Source organism: Triticum aestivum, chromosome 2B (assembly GCF_018294505.1).
Source record: "Triticum aestivum cultivar Chinese Spring chromosome 2B, IWGSC CS RefSeq v2.1, whole genome shotgun sequence".
In the NCBI taxonomy this organism is placed as follows: domain Eukaryota; kingdom Viridiplantae; phylum Streptophyta; class Magnoliopsida; order Poales; family Poaceae; genus Triticum; species Triticum aestivum.
In genome coordinates this window covers 414,695,488-414,719,592 of record NC_057798.1, presented here as the reverse complement: position 1 = coordinate 414,719,592, position 24,105 = coordinate 414,695,488, and the positions used below count along the sequence as shown (strand labels likewise).

Genomic DNA, 24,105 nt, shown 5'->3' with positions numbered 1-24,105 from the left:
AGCTTGTGAAGATAATGGGCAAAATCGATGTGCTATGTGGGATGATTGTCTCTTTATTTGCAGTGTATGTAGCACTCATGATGTATTCGATGGCTATGACATGAGCACTTTGCTGAAACTAGTAATGAATGAAACCTGTGTAGCAGGCTGGGCATAGTGTGGTGAACATCTAATGATTTCTATTAACGGAAATTAGGGGGTATCCCCTTTTGCTCATAAATAAATAAATAACAGAGGCCCTTTTGGTAATAAATAAATGAATTAGTAGAGGCCCTGTCGGGTCAGCTTTGTTCTCATTTGAAGACGTCGAGCAAATTGCAGTCCAACAACAAACTATGTCATCAAATTCAAGTTTCACAGCCAAATATGAGTACAACTAAACAACATTGTCATCATATTTTAGTCGTCATACAATCACCAAACACAAATCAACATACATAACAAGTGATGTTCTCACAGCAAAATACTAAACAACATGTCCATCAGGTTTCAGTGGTCATACCAAACACAATCTCACATAGTAGATAAAAAACGTCTTCTGACAGGCAAATACGGCAAAAGCAATGTAATCATCATCCGCAGCAGCAACGTCAACATCTTCGCCATGTGTATTAGTCTGAATCATAATTCCCCACGGTGTCATCTTCTTCTTCGTTCTCAGCGTCCTCGAACGTTGGCTTCTTCTTGATCAACTCTTGTATGTCCACAACACGACAGACAATCTTTTCGCCGGTGTTATTGACGTGATGGTTCTGAAAGATATTAGGAACATCTGTGTTATCTTGTACATTAGGAGCAGTGTAAGCATCATCTTGTTGTGCAACTTCATTAAACGAATTCCTCTGCTCAAACCTTTGCAATACTCTCCAATCATCGCTACGTGCAAATGTGTCTTCCAAGAAAAATATTTGTGTTGCTTGATTTGCCAAAATAAAAGGCTCGTTGGTCTGGTATGCCGCCTTGACATTGATGGATTTGAAATAATCATCGGCTCTGGGTCAACCTGGCAGTCGGGTCGGGTTTGACCGGGTGAAGGTTTCATAGACCCATGCCCGAATATTATACGGGTGCACTGTCTGCCCACGACCCTACCCATGGGTAGAGGAGGAGACCCATGCCCGAACCCGACTGGTGACCCGACCCAATAGGGCACCCATCGGGTCTAACATTTTAATTCATTTTTTAATTTTAACAGACTGCTTGCATGCCTGGAGTTTGGCTGTCGTTGCCTTTCCTCTGTATCGATGCCCTTCCGCCTCCTTTTATAGCTAAGCTCGGCCTACCCTGCGCTCCCGCAAGCGAGGTGGTACTAAAAGAGCACCTCCCATTCGTTGCCACGCATGCACAACACATCAGTCGTGCATGACCTTCAGCCACTGGAGGCCCAATAGGCCGAACTAGCACTCCTTTTATTAGGCTGAACTAGTAACTCTGAGATGGGCCTTATCACAAACATGCATGCACCGCTAGTGCAGCGTTCACTAAAAAATGCTACTGCCAGCGTTGTGTTGTTCTAACTAAATTAATTAGCACATCTTCAGCAAAATGTCTACACATCATATAAAATAACAAATATATTTTAATCAATAGTATTAATCGGTGACCCATCGGGCGACCCACGGGTAGAACCTTGTGCCCATACCCTACCCATGACTAATCGGGTTACCCATCGGGTTTACCCATGGGTTAATATGATGACCCATACCCTACCCATTAGGGTCGGGTGCCCATGGGCGCGGCCGCCCATGGGTGAGATTGCCGGGTTGAGCTTTGGGTTTTGTGATCCTGGAAAACAGGTTATACCCACGACAACACAACAGAACCACACACCAATGATCCTCGAAACTAGAGATATACTGCAACTGAACAATGTCTGTTATGTTAGCATACATTTCAGTTGTCTCTTTGTCATACGTATCCGTGCTCATGATGGCACTGTTTTGTGTCTTCCTGCCTTCGTCTCGTGCAAGGGTGTTGTAGCGCACATCTCCAATAACGCAAGATTCGTAATGTCTTACCCGAGTATAAGGACCCATTGCTAGTGCGTAAAGGGCATCATTAACTGCCTGCCCATCCCCCCGCATATTCTTAACCTATGGTTAGAAAATAGACAAGATGATCATCTTATGTACTCAATATATTAAAGAAACTAAAAGTGCAATCCAAAAGCTTACATGGCTCTTGAACCATTTCGTAAATCCTGCCATAACCAGTTTGTCAATGTTTCTTGGATTTTACGGCAGTAACTCCTTTTTGTAGATGCTGCACAACATAGTGATTGCATCAAACATCTAAATATATAAGAATGTGTTGCAAGTTTAGTAGATTATGATGTATAAGCTGCAGTACTTAGCACTTACTCGATATAAGGTAGAATCTCGAGATAGTTATTCAACACATACCAAACCATTTTGTCCAAATCTTTAGGTTTGTCGTCTTGTCGACTCTTCCCTGTAACTCGAACAGAACAATCGGAAACATTGAGCCTGGGATTGTCTTCACCCACCTCTTTGCTAAGCTGATCAGCTGTTTCAATGTATTTTGACCAGAATGTCAATGCTTCTATAGCAATGTAGGCCTCTGCAATGGAACACTCGGGTCTAGCTCTGTTCCTAACATAGCCCTTGAAAGTGCCTAGCCGCCTTTCAATAGGGTACATCCATCCATACTATACTGGATCTCTAAGTAGTGCCTCATCAGGTAGACGAACAGCCAAATGCACCATCACATCAAAGAAGGCTGGATGATATATCTTCTCAAGGTCGCATAGGATAGTTGGTATCTTGTCTCTAAGACGCTCCAAAGCATCTATCCTGATATTTCTACTACAGAGTTCCTTGAAGAATGGTCCCAACTCTGCAACTGATTTGTATAAGTCAGGGCGGCCCAATCCTGTAAGGATAACATGTAAAACCCTTTGAAGTAGGATGTGGCAGTCATGAGTTTTCAACCCTTGTACCTTGTTTCCATCTGCACTGACTCTCCTTTCAGGGTTGGAAGCAAATCCATGTGGGAATCTCACACGTGACAGGACCTCGCAGAATTCTTTTCTTTTTACCTTGTCCAAGACGTACACAAGTGGTGCCATATCCCGTGGTTTACCTTCATCTTGCACCTGCAAATCCTGTCTGATACCCAGGTGTGTCAAATCAATCCTAGATTTAAGGCATCTTTCGTCTCGTATCAAGATTATGCTGCAGATCCAAATCTTTCCAATACTCCAAGTCCCATAAAGTGGACCTGCGGGTAAACAATAATCTCTCTTCTGCCCTGCCATGCTTCCTTTTCCCGCTACCATTACCGGGATGGTTTCCTGGTGTAATATGCCTGACCTTCTCTAATTCCACTTGCAACTCATCAACGATGAGCCTCTTTGGCGCATCACATTTTTCATGCTTTGCATTGAACACATGTCTTCGATATTTTCTAGGATGCGACTTGTCCTTGGCAAGGAAAGGGCGGTGTCCAATGTAACAGATCTTGCTAAGTATTGCGTATGACAGCGGATTCCTGTCACAGCGAACACATGCATTGTAACCATGTGTCGTTCGCCCTGACATAGTGCCCAAAGTCGGATAATCATGGATGCACCAAATTATAACAGCACGCAGAAAGAAATTAATTGGTGGGCTGCTATATAGGTCTCGAGTGAGAACACCCCTCCATAGTTGTTGAAGTTCCTCCACAAGAGGCTCCATGAACAAATCAAAATCCTTTCCAGGACTTTTTGGACCTGGGATGAGCAAGGCCATCATGTAGTTTGATTCTTTGGTGCAGACATTTGGAGGCATGTTGTAAGGGATAACAAGCACTGACCACATGCTATATGTGGCGCTTTGGTGGCCAAATGGGTTAAATCCATCTGAAGCTAAGCCAAGTCTAATGTTTCTCGGGTTAGCAACAAACTTTTTGTGTTTATGATTGAAGCTTTTCCACTCACTACCATGAGATGGATGGCTCATTGCATTCTGATCTCTGTACTCCTAGTTCCTAGAATGCCACAGTACATCCTCTCTTGTTTCAGCATCATGAAACAACCTCTGCAATCTTGGTATAATTGGAAAATGTCTCAGAACATTATGAGGAATCCTCTTCACAACATCACCATCTTTCCATCTTGATGATTTGCATTTCGGGCATTCACTTAAGTTGGCATAATCCTTCCGGAACAGAACACAATTATTCTTACAAACATGGATCATATCATATCCAATTCCAACTGCACGAAGGAAATTCTTCATTTAACTGTAGGTGTGTGGCAGCTCAGACGCATCTTGGAAAGATTTGCGGAAAGCAGCCAACATCGCATCAAATGATTTGTTGGTCATCCGTTCAGATGTCTTCACCTGAAGAAAGGTGACCATAGCCGAGAATACTGACCGCTTATTTCCTGGGGTGATAGCCACGTTGCATTGTTCCAACATGCGGGCCCACTGTTTTTCTTCTGCAGGTGAAAGTTCGGGGAATGCACGAGCATTTTGTAGCATTGTTTCAATGTTGGTCAAACTCACTCGCTCCGCCACCACCACCACCTCCTCCTCTTCCACCTAAGCATCAGACAGATCAAGATGGTGATCTGCTGCTTCCACGTAGTCAATAACATTGACGCTCACAGCTTCACCATGATGAACCCACCTAGTATATGTGTCCGACATCCTATACAAGTGTGATGATTTTGCACAGTTGACTGGGGTCTTGTAACTGAATTCATACAATTGCTACACGGGCAGAGCACATCCGATTTCGGACCACCATACTCAGCTATGAAAAAGTTCATGAAGTTTTCAACCCCCTCGACATATGCAGCGGAGAATCTTCGAGCAGAGGTTATCCAAGTCTTGTCCATCTGTTAGACATACAGATTAGTTCTTCTACTAGATATTACAGGAAAAACATATATGGTTTTTTATGAAGTCCAGAAAAAAAATACCTAGGTCGATGTCTAAAGCTATGGCAAGATATTTGGACGAGCAGATCTAAGTAACGAAATATATGTAAAGCTAATTCAACAAATAGATTCGAGTGCTAAATTATGGCAGGCTGTTTCAGCAGTCAACGAGGCCGAGCACACAGCCATCAAACTATCAAAGGCCATCGCAGCAACAAAGATCGAGTATAAAACGGTGTAGAGCCATTTCACCTAACAGATTGGCTACTAGACCATGGCAATCTACGTCACAATAAATATATGGCAGGATATTTTAGCAACTAATCGGCCTTGGCATGCCATCTCAGCTAAGCAGATTGAGTGCAGAATAGGGCAAGGAAGCTTCTTAAGCAGAGCATATTGACTGTAAACTACTTCGGCAAATAGTGAGATTAACAGCGTCTATCAGCTAACATTCAGCGCTACACCGACATGCACGGGGCCTCGGTCTAGAATGCACGTACCATGGGAGAAGCTGACCGTCGTGCGTCTCCACATGAACGTCACCAGCAGTGGTGGCGCTGACCAACGTGCGCCTCCACAAGAACGTCGCCAGCGGTGGCGGCGCGACTAGAGGACAGCAGTCTATGAGAGCGTACTGTGGGAGCGAGTGGATCGCCGTGCGTCCCCTCGACGAACCATGGCACCGACGTATCGGCACGGCGTGGAGGGCGGCTTTGGTGGAGCGAATGGAGTGGAGGGGGATAAGGAGAGGGGGGTTTGGGGAATATTATTGGCTAGTTGGCCGAAGGGCGGTTGAATTTAGGATTTGGGGGGGGGGATTTTCATGCGGTGGGCGGGGGGAGTTTGGCACATGGTCAGTTTCTCCAAGTGCAGTCCCACGTGTCAGTGAAGAGGCAAGCCGAAGCGTGTTCCGTTTGCGTGAGCCGTGTGCAGGACCGAACATGTGTGGGGTGCAATGCGACCGTGATAGGGGTGTTGTGAGTGTACTGCCTTTTTTCCTTTTAAACTAGGTGCTTCGCCCCCAAAACTTGGTGCTTCACGCGATCTATCGATACTACTACTAGTAATCCGGTAATCCCGACTAAAACGACGCGGCCGGGTCTTTTCCCGTGCGATATGCTGGGAGGTTGGCTTAGTTGGGTATTTTAGAACGAGTAATGCTACACCTACGTAATCCCAGTTACGTAACTAACGTAATGTGGAACATGTGAGCTGTTGATTGTAGATTGGGGGAGGGAGGGGCCCACCACCATGAAAATCAGGGGAGGAGAGAGAGAGGTAATTTACGTTAACCCTTTCGTAGGTTCCCGTAGATGTAGAAAGATGTGAAATGCGTGAATGTGTAGTGGACGTACTACTTGAGTGCCTAAGATAAATTGTGTATGTATAGACCCTATGTGTTTATTTACTTCGCATGTTAGCTTTGTCTCGGTTCAATAAAAAGCAGAGTTGGTGATGATGGTGTGCCTGTCATCCTGCAATATAGGTCGTCCGATCTATATCTAACGGATAGGAAGGAAACTATGACAATTTACCCGCACTCTCCACATTTGTAGATAAGGTCTTCCCTCGTTCATCCTTTTCTCCCACAAGATCTCGATGTTCCGTGCAACGCACGGGCATCTTGCTAGTACTCCTACAATATACTATATTATTGTGAAAGTTCATATACATCGGCCGAGATTAATGCAAACACGACAGATTTTCATTACATTTCGAACTTTTATAGGACAGAAAATAAAAGAAACCCGACCCGAAACCTATTCTACGGCGGCGACCGACGTCCTCCATCTGCAATCTCTATGTATGGGGGCGGGGTTCAAGACCCGTGAAGTGAAGGTGCGGTCTCCGGCGAGGAAGAGTAGAACACGGGATACAGACCGACCAGTTGGCACACCATGCCCTGCCGCCTCCCATGCCCTACTCATCCTCGGAGGAGTCCCCGACCTCGGCAGCGCCAGACGTTGGACGGCGACAAGTAGGACGCGTGGCTGACAGTGCTCCCATCATCGGCCGCCAGCATGGCCACCGCTTGTGCGGTCGCGTCCGCATCCGGCTACGCCGCTATTGCGTCGCAAGAGGCGACTTGAGCGAGGGCGGAGACCTCGAGCTTCATTCCCGAAGACAAGATCTCCCACAAAGCGTTCGCACTTGCGGTCATGGCGGATGTGGTGCCAGGTAGGAGGACGATGCACTATGGTGTGGAGGTTAGCTGGGCATTGCCACTTCAAGTAGCGCATTCCGGTGAGGCCAAGCGTCCGGATGCATCATTAAGTCGATGGAGTTGGTTCCTCGGGCACCGAGCCTCTTAACGACAACATACAGACGAACAACATGAATGCGGGCAGCTGGCACCGGCTGGGAACGCATCGCGCGATGACACAAGGGACGAGGGTTTTTGGTGTGCCAGGGTAGTCAGCTGCGGTCGTGGCAACGTTTGAGACGCCCTTTGCTCACATGCGATCCCCCATGTCATTGAAAAAGCAAGACGACCCGGCATGGTCTCAGGTCTTGAGGATGCAGTTGGCCGCGCTACACCACTCCGCGGACGTGTCGCAGCGCCCCGTGCATCCTCGACAAGCCGGGTGTTGGGGGGGGGTTGGATTGTGGCAAAAGTGCACCTTACCAAAATTTTGGTCATGACCCAAAGATTGGTCTTTGTTTGGATGGTTGCCATTTTTTTGGCATGCCAATGAACTCTAGCCAACTCTAGTTCATTTTTCTTGCCAATGTCGGCCAAATCATGGGCAACCAAAAGCTCAACCAAAATTTTGGCTACCCAATGCTTTGATGGGGCAACCTTGGGCACAAACCAAACATACTATTGGTCGTGCCACAGCACTAACGCCACCCTCGGCACACTGAAACCGACCGTGTCTAGCGACGATGAGCGTGTTGCTCACCGCGGTCGCCGTGTCCAGAGGCGGTGCTAGAGCTGCGCCACGTTGTTGCCCCCCACGACCCACATGAACGGTTGCCGGTGGTGAGGAGGTCGTGGGCCAGCTCCTCCATTGGACTAGTCTGCGCTACATCATCTCGACAGGTGTGCCCTACATGTCGGTTTCCCTGTTGTCCCGGCCATATTCGAGCGTCAGTGCTCCGTGTTGCGCATTAGGCCTTTCACTATGTAGGCCAAGTGAGACAACTTATTGTTTATTTGAGCCGTTCAAGTATAATCATGTGGCATTTGCTTATTTCTCATTCCTCTCCAACCCTCCTCTCCATCGATCATGTCGCCCTCCGGTCGAGTCCATCCTCCCGCATGCCTCATTTGAACATTCCGCCGAGTATCATTCACATGTGGGCCTAGACCATGCTTGTATTTCCAATGTTGTAATTTGTCCGACATGCATACAAACAAACAGTTCATTTAAAATTTCACTTTGCCTCCACTATGTGTCGCTTCGCGTCTTAGTTTTGACATCCCATTAGGTTCATGCCCCGACACATGTTGACGAGATCGATTGATGTTGAGATATCAATTGCGTGTCGTGCAAGGAGATAAAGGTTTGGTCTGTTTCTATGATATAAATGACCCGCACGGGGGGGGGGGGGCTCTATGGGGATCAGAGGGAGTATATTGTACGTTTATAAGCATGTACGAACCTATTGTACCCACCCTAGTCCTCTTTCAATCGATCTCCGAACCCCGAGATTAAATCGAGAGAGAATGAGTGGGGCATGTGTGATACCTAAGGCGGATTCAAAATTTTGAACTGATGATCATAGCATCCGCAAATCATATATAAAGGGTATTCAATGTTTGTTTCGTTTTTGAACGTACAATATACTTCCTCCTATCCTTTCTAGTTTACATATAAGTTTATGTGTAGTCAAAGTATCTCTACTTTGATCAAACTTACAGAAAAAAGTATCAACATTCAACAACACCCAAACAATATTGTTAGATTCGTACGTACTCCTAGATTTGTACTCGAGATGGTTTCCAATTTGTTTTCAACCACGTGAATGTGATTGTTCTCGCGCATGCTCTTCCTACTAGGATTTCGCCACATATAGCCAGTCCAATAGTAACTTTTTAAAGCTCCCTGCCCAATAGTACTAGTGGAGTACTGACAACATCTGTACTAGAGTATGTAGTGCTCATAGTAGTACTCCCTCCTTCCATTTATATAGGGCCTATGTGGAGGAGAGAGATGTGAAAAAGTAAGGGGTGAGCTCTCATGCAAGATTCTAGCTATATACGCATTCCTAGTTAAACACAATAAATATGAAGAAAGAGATAGAGAGGAGATGGAAAAAAGTACTAATACAATAGCCAACCTTATAATTTTTTTTGCGGGAAATAGCCAACCTTATAGCCCACACTACTGTATGAGTGCATATAATAGATGATGGCTATAGATGACATGCCGGTTCCTTATAGACATCGACCAGCTATATTATTAACCATGCTCTAATGCGTTTTTCAAAACCGCATTTGACTATTGACAAGATTAATAGTACATGAGATGTATAATGTGAAAATTGTATTATTCGAAGCTCCTTTCACATACGAATTTGACTGTATGCTTTGTGTAAGTTGCATGCCATATATTATTACTCTAACATTTGGTCAAAGTTAGCCTCGAAAAAGGCATTAGGCCCTGTATTGTAAACGGAAGGAGGGAGCAGTAGTGGAATTGGATCCTCTGACGTAGATATCCCTGCCTTACCCTCCCTTTCGGTCACTTACTAGCGGACCCCATGCTTGCTAGGCCCCGCATGTCAGTTACTCAATGGGTTCGGCCACGTCAGGGGATCCTCATCCGTAGTATACTCCCTCTGTTTTTATTTACTCTGCATAAAACAGAGGGAGTGGTAGTATAAATGACGTGGGTGGGGGATGGGGAGGGACGTCAGTTTGCTCTCAACCGCGGTCCCATGCTATGTCTTGAGCTTGTGTTGGTTTTCCTTGAAAAGGAAAGGGTGATGCAACAATAGTAGCGTAAGTATTTCCCTTAGTTTTTGAGAACCAAGGTATCAATCCAGTAGGAGGCTCCTCAAAAGTCCCACACACCTACACAAACAAACAAAGAACTCGCAACCAACGCAATAAAGGGGTTGTCAATCCCTTCACGGCCACTTGCAAAACTGAGATCTGATAGAGATAGTATGATAAGATAAATATATTTTTGGTATTTTATAATATCGATAGGAAAAGTAAAGATGCAAATAAAAGTAGATTGAAAGCTTATATGATAAAAGATAGACCCGGGGGCCATAGGTTTCACTAGTGGCTTCTCTCGAGATAGCATAAGTATTACGGCGGGTGAACAAATTACTATCGAGCAATCTATTTATATATAAAAAGGACTTGACGGGGTCACCAAAATAAAGATAATTGTCCTGTAAAATCCCACAATAATTAGACATATCCGACCTTTAATTAGATGTCCCGACAAAGCACAACCATTAGATCTTCGTAAACTAGATGGGTCCATACGTGCAACGATGGCTTCACATTTTGTTTCAGAAAAACATATACGCTTACAAGTTGGGCCATGACACCCATAATAGAGATCGTACAGGATGTGCCCAAAAAAATGAAAAGTACCATATCTCTTCGTTTATAGAAAAACATGTGTACAAACGAGATTTTCCCAAACAAATCAAGACTACCATATCTTTTCGTTTCTCAAAAAAAAACTCCAAACAGAATATCTGTCCAGGCTGCTACCAAAAAAGCTTTCGTTCGATCGTGATGTCTACAAATGGGGTGTACTGAAACAAATCAGAACTACCATATCTCTCCGTTTCTCAAAAAAAAGGTCTCTAATGAAAAAACTTTCTTTCAATCGTGCAGATGAGAGAAACTCAACCATCCATATAATACCTTCCCCACGACCTGAAAGGTTGCAACATCTTCCTCCCACATCATCTTCTTCCAGCGACCAAAGCTTCAACTCCAGAATTATCTTCCTATAGCAAACACAAGACAGTTCTGTCGAGCAAACGGGAATTGTATTCCTCCAGCGGTGACAAGACAGTTCCGTCGAGAAAACGATCTACATCAAGTAAGTTTCATCTGCCCGAAATTATAGATCATACCTATTAATGGATCAATAATGGTTGAATTATACTCTAGGCAGTCATGATCTAAAAATATTTGCCATTACCTCCGAAGGTTGATTATCTACAATCATATATGTGTGGGTTCCTATCTTAATGGTGTCAGGTTCATATTTAATGCTCACCTACGAAAGGCTAATGCCATGGATGTTGCTTCCAGTATTTTCACGTTAAGATAACATACTATACAAGTCTAGAATAATACTACAAGTATAACATATCCAAGTGGGATTACTTGCTGCGATGTAGAGAAGCATAGATGGTGCATAAGGTGTTGTTCATAAAATAGATTATACCTATTATTATAGATCAGATCTATTAATGGATCAATAATTCTTAATTCATACTGTAGGTAGTGCCAATATAAAAAGGTTTCACATGTTAGCTCACAAGTTTCATCACCTAAAAATAGATACAGAGAGACATACATAGATGGTTTCCATATTTGATCAGCCTCAGATGTTGTAGTGGATTTCTGTAGTCATGGCACCAGCTCCATCTGAAACATAAATTAAAACCAATTGTCAATAAGATTGTATTGATTCATCTACTTTTATTTCATATAGTCTTCTACATAAGGTTAATGCCATGGATGTTCCTTCCAGTTTTCACGTGAAGATAATATACTATAGAAGTCTACAGAAATAAATGGGATTGCTTGCATGTTATTATATTTCTTACTTTACTAATGACCATTCTGTTCTTATATTTAAAGGGCCTCAAAGATTATGGCATATACACCATTGAATGCATTGACTACACGAAACGAGACATGGACAATCAAAGTCAAAGTTTTAAGACTTTGGGATGAAATTAACTTATCAACTAATGAGCTCATTAGCATTGATATGATTTTATTGGACAAAAAGGTGCAAGTATTACATATATAATGTTTCTTCAATTTATCCTTTCCAAAGTTTGCTGATCTTTTCTTTCTATGTAGGGCCATGCGATCCATGCTTCTATTGGGAGCAAACTGGTCAATAAATTTAAATCAAAAATTGAAGAGGACTCCATATACATAATTAAGACCTTCAAAGTCTTGGAGTATGAAAAATACCGACCATTGAAGAACAATCTCAAAATCAGTTTTGTTTATGATACAGCAGTGAAGGAAGTGGATGAAGGAAAATCCAAGTTTTTCAATTACCACTTCAAATTTGTTGATGGCGATACCTTGGATAGTAGGGTGAATATTGTATTGATAAACGGTGCTCAAGTATGATCATAATCCATATCGAAGAACAAGCATTGGTGAACTAGCTAGATTTTAAAATATGATTATGTGCAGATGTCATTGGATTGCTTACTGCAATGAAACCAATAGAGCAAGTACAAAAAAATAAAGGGACGGGCATGGTTCAAACTTCAAACATCCGTGAGATTGAAATCCTTTTACTAGAGTAAGTGATTCTATTACTATACATTTTCTTTTGAATTGCATAGATGATCTTTATATCACTTTTTGATAAATAAATTCGTGTAGAGATGAAAAGATCCGAATCACGCTATGGGGGGATATTTTAGCAAATACAGTGAATGAAAGTCTTTTGGACAAACAAACAATAGTGATTGTCACTTCAAATTTGGTCAGAAAATTCAATGGTGAGAACTACAATCTTTTTGTGTAAACTCAAGTCCAAATTACTGATAATTTGTTACCAGGGCTATCACTACGCACAACAAATGCATCTAAAGTCTTCCTCAACCCTGAACTTCCAGAGGCAGACCAAATTATTGAGAGGTATGCTATATAATAATGCAATTATGTATGTCTTTGAAGTTACAAGTTTATGTGCTCATGTTGTGACCTATTATAGGTATTTTGAAAGAGATGTTATTCCAACTATGATTGGAATCAATGAAAGCACCCAAGGAGCAATTGAAGAGCAAATGTTGTACAACATAAAAACATTGAGGGAAATTATAGAACTGCGATATGCTGATGTCAAAAGAAAGGTTTCCCTCTAACCTTGATCATCATACTGTACCTTATTTATTGTACATTATTATGTAATAACCTCATATATTTTCTCTTTAATAGGAATTTGTATGCACAAAAAAAGCAACAATTGATGATATTATAACAGATAAAGGCTAGTGGTACATGGCATGCAAACTTTGCTTTTGTGCTACAAAAAAGGAACATGATAACTATATTTGCACTTCCTGTCATGAAGTAGCTCAAAATCCAGACATGCGGTGAGCATGTTGTGCACTAGATTGTCTTTGGTTCCATTTGTTTTAATAATATACTAGTAATAACTTGACAACATCATATTAGGTACCTACTCAAACTGAAGGTACGCGATGGCACGGCAACAACAACTTTCGTGGTTTTTAACGAGGTAGCAAAGAGACTTTTAGGCAACATATCTGCATCGACCCTATTAGAGCAGGAGGGATTAAACAACACGGTACCAGATGTTATTCAGAATCTTTATGGCAGAACACTCATATTCCGACTGAAGTTAAATTCAAGGAATCTAGAAGAGTGTATGGAAAATTTTAAAGTGAGCTACACTTTTGAAGTTGATGACAAACTTGAGATGGAAAATTCAAATGAAATGGCTGAAGAGGTATGCATGCACATTTGAGTATTTTAAATGGCTTATAAAATTATAATATGAGCACACTCTTTATAGGGCATACTAGAAAGGCAAGACACACGAGGTTCTTCAAATTCTGATATGCACAATTTCCATAACAAGGTGTTCCCACTAATTAATGATTTCTCTCTCACAAGTGTGCAATTTTTGTTTTTAAATGTTAAAAAATAATTTTCATTCTTATAGGTGAACCACTCCTCCAAGAATGCAACAAATGATGAGAAGAAGGATATGTGCAGAAAGGAAACCTCAATATCATCCAACAAAAAACAACAACGGAGGACAAAGATACAGAAGTCTAGCAAAAGATATGAAAAAGATGTGAGACCAGTTGCTTCTAGAACAGTTGTTAAAATTGAAGCTCCTGATGACGAGGTAACAAATTGAAAAAAATTGTCTCACTGTATATGCATTCATAATTGATTACGGCCTATTTATTTATGACATAACAAAACACACATGAAGAGCCAAAAACTTTTTCGCAGAAGATAAAAGGAGAGACAAAACTAAAGAGATGTAAGTAGGATTTTAAAAGAAAGGCTTCGCGAAATAAAAAAAAAAGGTTCTTACAGAAAATTTTAATAATAAGATATTCTTTGAAATTACTTTACTATTTTATGACATCGCCGAAAAACGTAAAAATGTATTTGAAAAGGAGGTAGCAAACATTCAAGCTACAAGTTCAGATACAATTACCATAGAAGATGATTCAGATAAAGACCACAGACAAAACAAGACAGATGTTAGAAGGCCTACCAACAGGAAACTCAGAAGAGTTATGAACAAAATCAAATTCAATAGTGAGGTAAAATGTACATACTTTTTCTATATTGTTTTCAAGATAAACACAAAGTTCTATTGTGTTCTAAATTGAAATATTTTATGTATAGGTACAAGATGAAGAAGAAGAAGAAGAAGAAAATGATGAAACCGTAGATCCAAGATATAACAAAGATTTCAGAAATGACAACCACAATGAGGGATATAAAAATCCTGCGACCAAGGTTGCTTCCGCGAAGCTCAAAAAAACAATACAGAATTATAGATGAATACATTCCACCTTAAATATCTATTAACAATATGCTCTATGATGTTCATTTAAACTACCGCCATCTTATAGGTACAAGAGGAAGAAGATGACATAGATGATGATTCCGCCAATGAAGAAACCAATAATGAGGTAATATCAAATAAAAGGAAAATGATTTAATTTTAAATATATTATTTCCAAAATATAAAATCATTGTACGAAATAATAATCCATCAGTGTATTGGTCATTTCCCACTTTAATCTAATATTGTGTATGCATTTCATCATATATGTATTACATAATACATTATTAAATTCCCACATTCTTTGTTACAGGTACAAGAGGAAGGAAATGACATAGATGGTGATCTCACAATTGAAGAAAGTACAAGAATGAACAAGGTAAATATGTCGATGATATACAAGCTTAATATCTACCATGAATTTACAGAAATTTACAAATGTTTCGTTAATAACATTGTTTTTGCATATATGCAGGGAGACAACAATAGTCATGCCGACAATTGCACCATCAAAGGTGTCATTGATGAAGAATGGAACGCCAAAACTAGAAGCAAAATAAGGAAGGAAAGGACTGATTGCATAAAGAAGAGGAAAAAACCATATGAACACATCCAATGAACCTTGCATGATAGACCAAAGGGGATTAGGAGGGAGCCAGAGAGATACATGGGCTAGGCATGAGCAACAAGTGCTTAAGTATGATAGCTGGAAGAAGTGAAGAATACACTACACACTCTATACTTAGTAGTAGTTTGCCTTGATATACAATTATGTTTACTTTATGCTATAGGAGAGCATGGTTTGAAGTTATCATATGTACTAAGACATATACTTAAATTATTTTTAGTCACACTCGCTTGTTGATAGAAAAGCGAATAATTATAAGATTATCTAGGCAAGATCATGTATATAGGCATCACGTTCGTGACAAGTAGACCGACTCCTGCCTGCATCTACTACTATTACTCCACACATCGACCGCTATCCAACATGCATCTAGAGTATTAAGTTCATAAGAACAGAGTAACGCATTAAGAAAGATGACATGATGCAGAGGGATAAACTCATGCAATATGATATAAACCCCATCTTTTTATCCTCGATGGCAACAATACAATACGTGCCTTGCTGCCCCTACTGTCACTGGGAAAGGACACCGCAAGATTGAACCCAAAGCTAAGCACTTCTCCCATTGCAAGAAAGATCAATCTAGTAGGCCAAACCAAACTGATAATTCGAAGAGACTTGCAAAGATAACTTAATCACACATAAAAGAATTTAGAGGAGATTCAAATATTTCTCATAGATAAACTTGATCATAAACCCACAATTCATCGGATCTCGACAAACACACTGCAAAAGGAGCTACATCGAATAGATCTCCAAGAAGATCGAGGACAACATGGTATTGAGATCCAAAAAGAGAGAAGAAGCCATCTAGCTAATAATTATGGACCCGAAGGTCTGTGGTAAACTACTCACAACTTATCGGAGGGGCTATGGTGTTGATGTAGAAGCCCTCCGGCGGAGCACCGACGAAGGCTCCAAGATGGGATCTTGCGGATATAGAAGGTTACGGTGGCGGAAATAGTTTTTTGTGGTCGCCTTTGATGTTCTCGGGGTACGTGGGTATATATAGGAGGAAGAAGTAGGTCGGTGGCTGCCCGAGGGGCCCACGAGATAGGGGGCACGCCCTCCACTCTCGTGGCCGCCTCGGCTGTTGCTTGACTTGCACTCCAAGTCCTTTGGATCACGCTCATTCCAAAAATCACGCTCCCGAAGGTTTCATTCCGTTTGGACGCCGTTTGATATTCCTTTTCTTCAAAATACTGAAATAGGCAAAAAAACAACAATACGGGCTGGGCCTCCGGTTAGTAGGTTAGTCCCAAAAATGCTATAAATGTGTAAAGTAAAGCCCATAAACATCCAAAACGGGTAATATAATAGCATGGAACAATAAAAAATTATAGATACGTTGGAGACGTATCAAGCATCCCCAAGCTTAATTGCTGCTCATCCTCGAGTAGGTAAATGATAAAAACAATTTTTTTGATGTGGAATGCTACCTAGCATATTTCTCAATGTAATTTTCTTTATTGTGGCATGAATGTTCAGATCCAAATGATTCAAAATAAAAGTTTATATTGACATAAGATATAGTAATACTCCAAGCATACTAATCAAAGCAATCATGTCTTCTCAAAATAACATGGCTAAATAAAGTTCATCCCTACAAAATCATATAGTTAGGCAATGCTTCATTTTCGTCACACAAAAATGCTCCCAAATTATATACCCCCGATGACAAGCCAAGCAATTGTTTCGTACTTAAATAATCTCAAACTTTTTGAACTTTCATGCAATACATGAGCGTGAGCCATGGATATAACGCTATGGGTGGAATAGAATATGATGATGGGGATTGTGTGGAGAAGATAAAAAAGGAAAAAGTCTCACATTGACGAGGATAACTAACGAGCTATGGAGATGTCCATCAATTGATGTCAACATGAGGAGTAGGGATTGCCATGCAACAGATGCACTAGAGCTATAAATGTATGAAAGCTCAACAAAAGAAAACTAGTGGGTGTGCATCCAACTTGCTTGCTCATGAAGACCTAGGGCATTTTGAGGAAGCCCATCGTAGGAATATACAAGCCAAGTTCTATAATGAAAAATTCCCACTAGTATATGAAAGTGACAACATATGAGACTTGCTATATGAAGAACATGGTGCTACTTTGAAGCACAAGTGTGGAAAAAGAGATAGTAACATTGCCCCTTTTTAATTTTCTTTTTTATTATTTTTTGGCCTTTTTTCCTTTTTTTTTTCTTTGGCCTTTCTTTTTTTGGCCTTTCTTTCTTTTTCTTTTTTGGGGACAATGCTCTAATAATGATGATCATCACACTTCTATTGATTTACAACTCATGAATTACAACTCAAAACTAGAACAAGATATGACTCTATATGAATGCCTCCGGCGGTGTACCGGGATGGGCAATGAATCAAGAGTGACATGTATGAAAAATTATGCAAGGTGGTTTTGCCACAAATACGATGTCAACTACATGATCATGGCAATATGACAATAGTAATGCATGTCATGATGATAAACGGAACGATGGAAAGTTGCATGGCAATATATCCCGGAATGGCTATGGAAATGCCATAATAGGTAGGTATGGTGGCTGTTTTGAGGAAGATATACGGAGGTTTATGTGTGATAGAGCATATCATATCACGGGGTTTGGATGCACCGGCGAAGTTAGCGCCAACTCTCAAGGTGAGAAAGGGCAATGCACGGTACCGAAGAGGCTAGCAATGATGGAAAGGTGAAAGCACGTATAATCCATGGACTCAACATCAGTCAAAAGAACTCATATACTTATTGCAAAAATCTACAAGTCATCAAAAACCAAGCACTACGCTCATGCTCCTAGAGGGATAGATTGGTAGGAAAAGACCATCGCTCGTCCCCGACCGCCACTCATAAGGATGCACAATCTAAGAACACCTCATGTTTCAAATTTGTTACACAACTTTAACCATACATGCATGCCATGGGACTTGCTAACTTCAACACAAGCATCCTTTAATTCATAATCACCCAACTAGCATGACTTTAATATCACTACCTCCATATCTCAAAACAATTATCAAGTATCAAATTGATCATAGCATCCAATTCACTTCCTATGATAGTTTTTATTATACCCAACTTGGATGCCTACCATTCTAGGACCAATTATATAACCATAGCAAATACCATGCTGTTCTAAGAGACTCTCAAAATAATATAAGTGAAGCATGAGAGACTAGCAATTTCTACAAAATTAAGCCACCGCCGTGCTTGATACGTCTCCAACGTATCTATAATTTTTAATTGTTCCATGCTATTATATTACCCTTTTTGGATGTTTATGGGCTTTATTTTACACATTTATATCATTTTTTGGGACTAACCTACTAACCGGAGGCCTAGCCCATATTGCTGTTTTATTGCCTGTTTCAGTATTTCGAAGAAAAGGAATATCAAACGGAGTCCAAACGAAATGAAACCTTCGGTAACATGATTTTTTGGAAGATTATCATCCTGGAGACTTGGAGGTCAAGTCAGAAGATACTTGAGGAGCCTAGGAGATAGCCACCCCCCCTACAGGGTGCGCCCCCTGTCTCGTGGACCCCTCGAGCACCCCCCAACCGACTTCTTTTGCCTATATAACCCTACGTATCCTAAAACCATCGAATAAGAAGATAGATCGGGAGTTCCGCCACCGCAAGCCTCTGTAGCCACCAAAAACCTCTCGGGAGCCCGTTCTGGCACCCTGCCGGAGGGGGAATCCATCACCGGTGGCCATCTTCATCATCCCGGCGCTCTCCATGACAAGGAGGGAGTAGTTCACCCTCGGGGCTGAGGGTATGTACCAATAGCTATGTGTTTGATCTCTCTCTCTCTCTCGTGTTCTCTCTATGGCACGATCTTGATGTATCGCGAGCTTTGCTATTATAGTTGGATCTTATGATGTTTCTCCCCCTCTACTCTCTTGTGATGAATTGAGTTTCCCTCTTGAAGTTATCTTATCAGATTGAGTCTTTACTTTGAGAACACTTGATGTATGTCTTGCCGTGTTTATCTGTGGTGACAATGGGATATCATGTGCCACTTGATGTATGTTTTGGTGACCAACTTGCGGGTTCCGCCCATGAACCTATGCATAGGGGTTGGCACATGTTTTCTTGACTCTCCGGTAGAAACTTTGGGGCACTCTTTGAAGTACTTTGTGTTGGTTGGATGAATCTGAGATTGTGTGATGCATATCGTATAATCATGCCCATGGATACTTGAGGTGACAATGGAGTATCTAGGTGACATTAGGGTTTTGGTTGATTTGTGTCTTAAGGTGTTATTCTAGTATGAACCCTTGAATAGATTGATCCGAAAGAATAACTTTGAGGTGGTTTCGTACCCTACCATAATCTCTATGTTTGTTCTCCGCTATTAGTGGCTTTGGAGTGACTCTTTGTTGCATGTTAAGGGATTGTTATATGATCTATCTATGTTATTATTGTTGAGATAACTTGCACTAGTGAAAGTATGAACCCTAGGCCTTGTTTCCTATCATTGCAATACCGTTTACGCTCACTTTTATCATTAGTTACCTTGCTGTTTTTATATTTTCAGATTACAAAAACCTTTATCTATCATCCATATTGCACTTGTATCACCATCCCTTCGCGGAACTAGTGCACCTATACAATTTACCATTATATTGGGTGTGTTGGGGACACAAGAGACTCTTTGTTATTTGGTTGCGGGGTTGTTTGAGAGAGACCATCTTCATCCTACGCCTCCCACGGATTGATAAACCTTAGGTCATCCACTTGAGGGAAATTTGCTACTGTCCTACAAACCTGTGCACTTGCAGGCCCAACAACGTCTATAAGAAGAAGGTTGTGTAGTAGACATCAAGCTCTTTTCTGGCGCCGTTGCCGAGGAGGTGAATGCTTGAAGGTATATCTTTAGATCTTGCAATCGAATCTTTTTGTTTCTTGTTTTATCACAAGTTTAGTTTACAAAAGAAAGCTACAAAAAAATGGAGTTAAGTTCGTCTCATACGCTTCGTCTTTTTAATATCTTTCATGAGTTTGATGGAAAGGAAAATGGTGCTCAAGCGCTAGAAGAAGAATGCTTTAAAATGCTTGGTACTAAATCTTTGAATGATGAGCATGATTGCAATGTTGTTAGTATAAACTCCTTGAATATCCATAGTACTAATGATGATTGCTCTAGTCATGATGAAAATATATCTTATGAGCATGTCAACTTTTGTGGAGTGCATGTTTGCATGAACACACCAAATAGAGAAGATATATATTGCAAGAGGCATAAGCATTTAGAAACTAAATGGTTGCAAGAAAGGTTAAATGTGAGTGCTGAAAATTTGAATTTCCTTTGCCGTACTTGTGAACTTTGCAATGAACATGGTCATTTACATCTCCTATGCAAATTGTTTCATGATCGAATCATGTCCAAAAATTGTGATGGTTCGATCTCCCTTGCTCATTACAATGAACTTAGTTTGCTTTTGGGTTATGAATAATTGAAACATTTACTCAAGGACCTTCCAGAATTTGCCCATAAGAAATTCCTTGATATTGATCTAGAGAAGATTTATTTGTATTGTGCGGTGAATTGCATTGAAAATCCTTATATTGCCAATTACCTAAAGAAAAGAAAGCAAATAGAAGATGATGAGAATACTGATGAAAGGGAAGAGACTCCCCAATATCCTCCTATTATTTCTTATGATGAATCAGGTAACGAGGAGGAGCTTTCTATTCAACCAATCTCGTCAATAAGGAGCTCAAAAAGGAAGGTTGAAACCACACATAATGTGAAGAAGAAAAAGAAAAGAAGGAGCAACAAAGGTAGAAAGGTATCCCTCCCAAATGATGTTGCTCCTACTACTCATTGTGATGATGATAATTGCTATACTATTGGTGCTATCAATATTTTTAATGATGAGAGTGATTATGCTTATGATATGAAAGGGCCCAAGCTTGGGGAAGCTATGTTTGATGAGGATGAAATATTTGAGAATATATTTGTTGAAATTAATGTTTGTCCCAAGCTTGGGGGTGCTATGTTTAATGAAGATGATATTTTTAGCATCCCAAGTTTTGATATGCAAAGTTGTTATGATGATAGCATGCCTCCTACTTATGATGATTATATTGATGAAAGTGGGTTTGGAAGAGTGTCAACTTTAGGAAGTAGTTATCCCACTATTTTGGAGGATGTTGAATCTTATTGTGATGAATGTGAAAGTGGATTTGCAAGAGTGTCAACTTTATTTAGTGATGATTCTACTATCTTGGGAGAGGTTTCAATCGATTATGATGAGAACGAAGTTGCTACTTATGATGATTATTGTGATGAAACTTATGCTATAAAAAGTAGTGATGATTATATTTACAAATCTTGTCATGATTATGATTACCCTTTTTCTGAACATTACTCTTTTAATGTGGAAACAATTTTTAGTGTTCAAGTCTCTTATGATACTCCCACTATTCCGAATGAGAAGAATTTTGCTTATGTGGAGAGTAGTAAATTTTCTATGCTTGTAGATCATGAAAAGAATGCTTTAGGTGCTGGTTATATTGTTGAATTCATTCTTGATGCTACTGAAAATTATTATGAGGGAGGAATATATGCATGTAGGAATTGCAATAATGTCAAGTTTCCTCTCTATGTGCTTCAAGTTTTGAACTTATGCTTGTTTTACCTTCCTATGCTTGTTGATTATTGTTCCCATAAGTTGTTTTCTCACAAAATCCCTATGCATAGGAAGTGGGTTAGACTTAAATGTGCTAGTCATATGCTTCATGATGCTCCCGTTGTGTTTCAATTCTTATCTTTTATGTGAGCATCATTGCCATCATCATGCCTAGCTAGAAAGGCATTAAAGAAAAGCGCTTGTTGGGAGACAACCCAATATTTATCCTTACTGTTTTTGTGTGTTCACATGATTATGCTACTGTAATAGTAATGTTTTATAGCTTTTGTTTCAATAAAGTGCCAAGTAAGACCTTTAGGATGGCTTACGGTGATAGTTGTGTTGATCCTGCTGAAAATCAGAAACTTTTGCACCAAGTAAATTAGTTTTGTTAATTCACATAAACGTTCTTATGATCTGATTCTTTTTGCTCTGTATTGGTACACAAATTGCTTAGGACTTCCTAATTTTGTAGTATTTTTGTAGTTCCATAAGTATACGTTTGATACAGATTACTACAGACTGTTCTGTTTTTGACAGATTCTGTTTTTGACAGATTCTGTTTTCTATGTGTTGTTTGCTTATTTTGATGAATCTATGAGTAGTATCGAAGGGTATGAGCCATATATAATTTGGAGTACAGTAGTATTACACCAATATGAATTTATAATGAGTTGATTACAGTACATAAGTGGTGGTTTTATTTTCTTATACTAACGGAGCTTACGAGTTTTCTGTTGAGTTTTGTGTTGTGGAGTTTTCAAGTTTTGGGTAAAGATTCGATGGACTATGGAATAAGGAGTGGCAAGAGCCTAAGCTTGGGGATTCACAAGGCACCCCAAGGTAATATTCAAGGACAACCAAGAGCCTAAGCTTGGGGATGCCCCGGAAGGCATCCCCTCTTTCGTCTTCGTTCATCGGTAACTTTACTTGCAGCTATATTTTTATTCACCACATGATATGTGTTTTGCTTGGAGCGTCATTTTCTTTTGTTAGTATTTGCTTGCTATTATTTAGAATAATGTTTTGCATCTTTAGTTTCAATAAAAATGTAAAGGATAGCCTTTGCCATGCTTATTTTGCTAGTATACATGTTGCTGTTTGAAAACAGAAAGTTTATCACTGTTGCAAAAATTCCCTAGAAAAGTCAGAGAATGGTATAATGTTGAAACTTTTTTCATATTGAGCTCTGATAAATCTTCTACAGCGTAGTATTTTTCTCATAATTTTTGGATTTAGGGAAGTATTGATACTCTTGCATTCTTTACAGGCTGTACTGTTTTGGCAGATTGCTGTCATGTTTGCATTGTTTGCATATGTTTGCTTGTTTAATGATTCTATTTGAGGATAGGAGTATTAAATATGCAGAGACATTTAGTTTGCAATGTTGAATAATAATTTTAGTGATTTGCTACAGTAGAAAATGATAAGGTTTTGCATCGGTTTAAACTAACCTATCTCACGAGTTCTTGTTGAGTTTGGTGTGGATGAAGCTTTTGATAAAAAGAGAAACCATGATATGAGAGGAATTAAGGAGACACAAAAGTTCAAGCTTGGGGATGCCCAAGGCACCCCAAGATAATATTTCAAGAAGTCTCAAGCATATAAGCTTGGGGATGCCCCGGTAGGCATCCCATCTTTCTTCTTCAAACAACTATCGGTTAGTATCGGTTGAGCCTAAGTTTTTGCTTCTTCACATGAGTTGTGCTATCCTTGCAATGTCTTTTTATTTTGTTTTGCTTGCTGTTTGATTACAATACCAAGATCTGAAATTCTTAAATGTTAGAGAGTCTTCACATAGTTGCACAATTATTCGACTACTCATTGATCTTCACTTATATCTTTCGGAGTAGTTTGTCATTTGCTCTAGTGCATCACTTATATCTTTTAGAGCACGGCGGTGGTTATATTTTGTAGAAATTGCTAGTCTCTCATGCTTCACTTATATTATTTGGAGAGTCTTTCAGAACAGCATGGTATTTGCTATGGTTACAAAGTTGGTCCTAGAATGGTAGGCATCCAAGTCGGGTATAATAAAAACTATCATAGAAAGTGAATTGGATGCTATGATCAATTTGATGCTTGATAATTGTTTTGAGATATGGAGGTAGTGATATTAGAGTCATGCTAGTTGAGGTGATCATGAAAAATACTTGTGTTGAGGGTTGTGATTCCCATAGCATGCATGTATGGTGAAC

At 40.2% G+C, this 24,105-nt stretch overlaps 2 protein-coding genes across 2 annotated transcripts; both read left to right on the top strand.

Annotated features, from left to right (window-relative positions):
* Positions 1-11,854: 11,854 nt before the first annotated feature.
* On the top strand, positions 11,855-13,064 carry LOC123039242 (uncharacterized). The gene is made up of 5 exons (XM_044462488.1): positions 11,855-12,366; positions 12,450-12,568; positions 12,629-12,707; positions 12,784-12,922; positions 13,008-13,064. Exons 1-5 carry the CDS (start codon positions 12,278-12,280, stop codon positions 13,062-13,064), a joined length of 483 nt encoding a protein of 160 aa, XP_044318423.1. The 5' UTR covers positions 11,855-12,277.
* Positions 13,065-13,107: 43 nt separating this feature from the next.
* LOC123041309 (uncharacterized) lies at positions 13,108-14,028 on the top strand. The gene is made up of 3 exons (XM_044463950.1): positions 13,108-13,542; positions 13,609-13,674; positions 13,759-14,028. The coding sequence occupies exons 1-3, from the start codon at positions 13,462-13,464 to the stop codon at positions 13,957-13,959; spliced, it is 348 nt and encodes a 115-aa protein (XP_044319885.1). The 5' UTR covers positions 13,108-13,461; the 3' UTR covers positions 13,960-14,028.
* The last annotated feature ends 10,077 nt before the right edge of the window (positions 14,029-24,105 follow it).

What these genes read in the sequence shown, in the direction of transcription:
- LOC123039242 (XM_044462488.1), top strand. Translation starts at nt 12,278, where the DNA reads ATGAAACCAATAGAGCAAGTACAAAAAAATAAAGGGACGGGCATGGTT. An exon ending in TTTGGTCAGAAAATTCAATG is followed by an intron (nt 12,569 to 12,628) that starts GTGAGAACTACA and finishes ATTTGTTACCAG; the next exon opens with GGCTATCACTACGCACAACA. An exon ending in ATGCTGATGTCAAAAGAAAG is followed by an intron (nt 12,923 to 13,007) that starts GTTTCCCTCTAA and finishes TCTCTTTAATAG; the next exon opens with GAATTTGTATGCACAAAAAA.
- LOC123041309 (XM_044463950.1), top strand. Translation starts at nt 13,462, where the DNA reads ATGGAAAATTTTAAAGTGAGCTACACTTTTGAAGTTGATGACAAACTT. An exon ending in CAAATGAAATGGCTGAAGAG is followed by an intron (nt 13,543 to 13,608) that starts GTATGCATGCAC and finishes CACTCTTTATAG; the next exon opens with GGCATACTAGAAAGGCAAGA. An exon ending in TGCACAATTTCCATAACAAG is followed by an intron (nt 13,675 to 13,758) that starts GTGTTCCCACTA and finishes TCATTCTTATAG; the next exon opens with GTGAACCACTCCTCCAAGAA.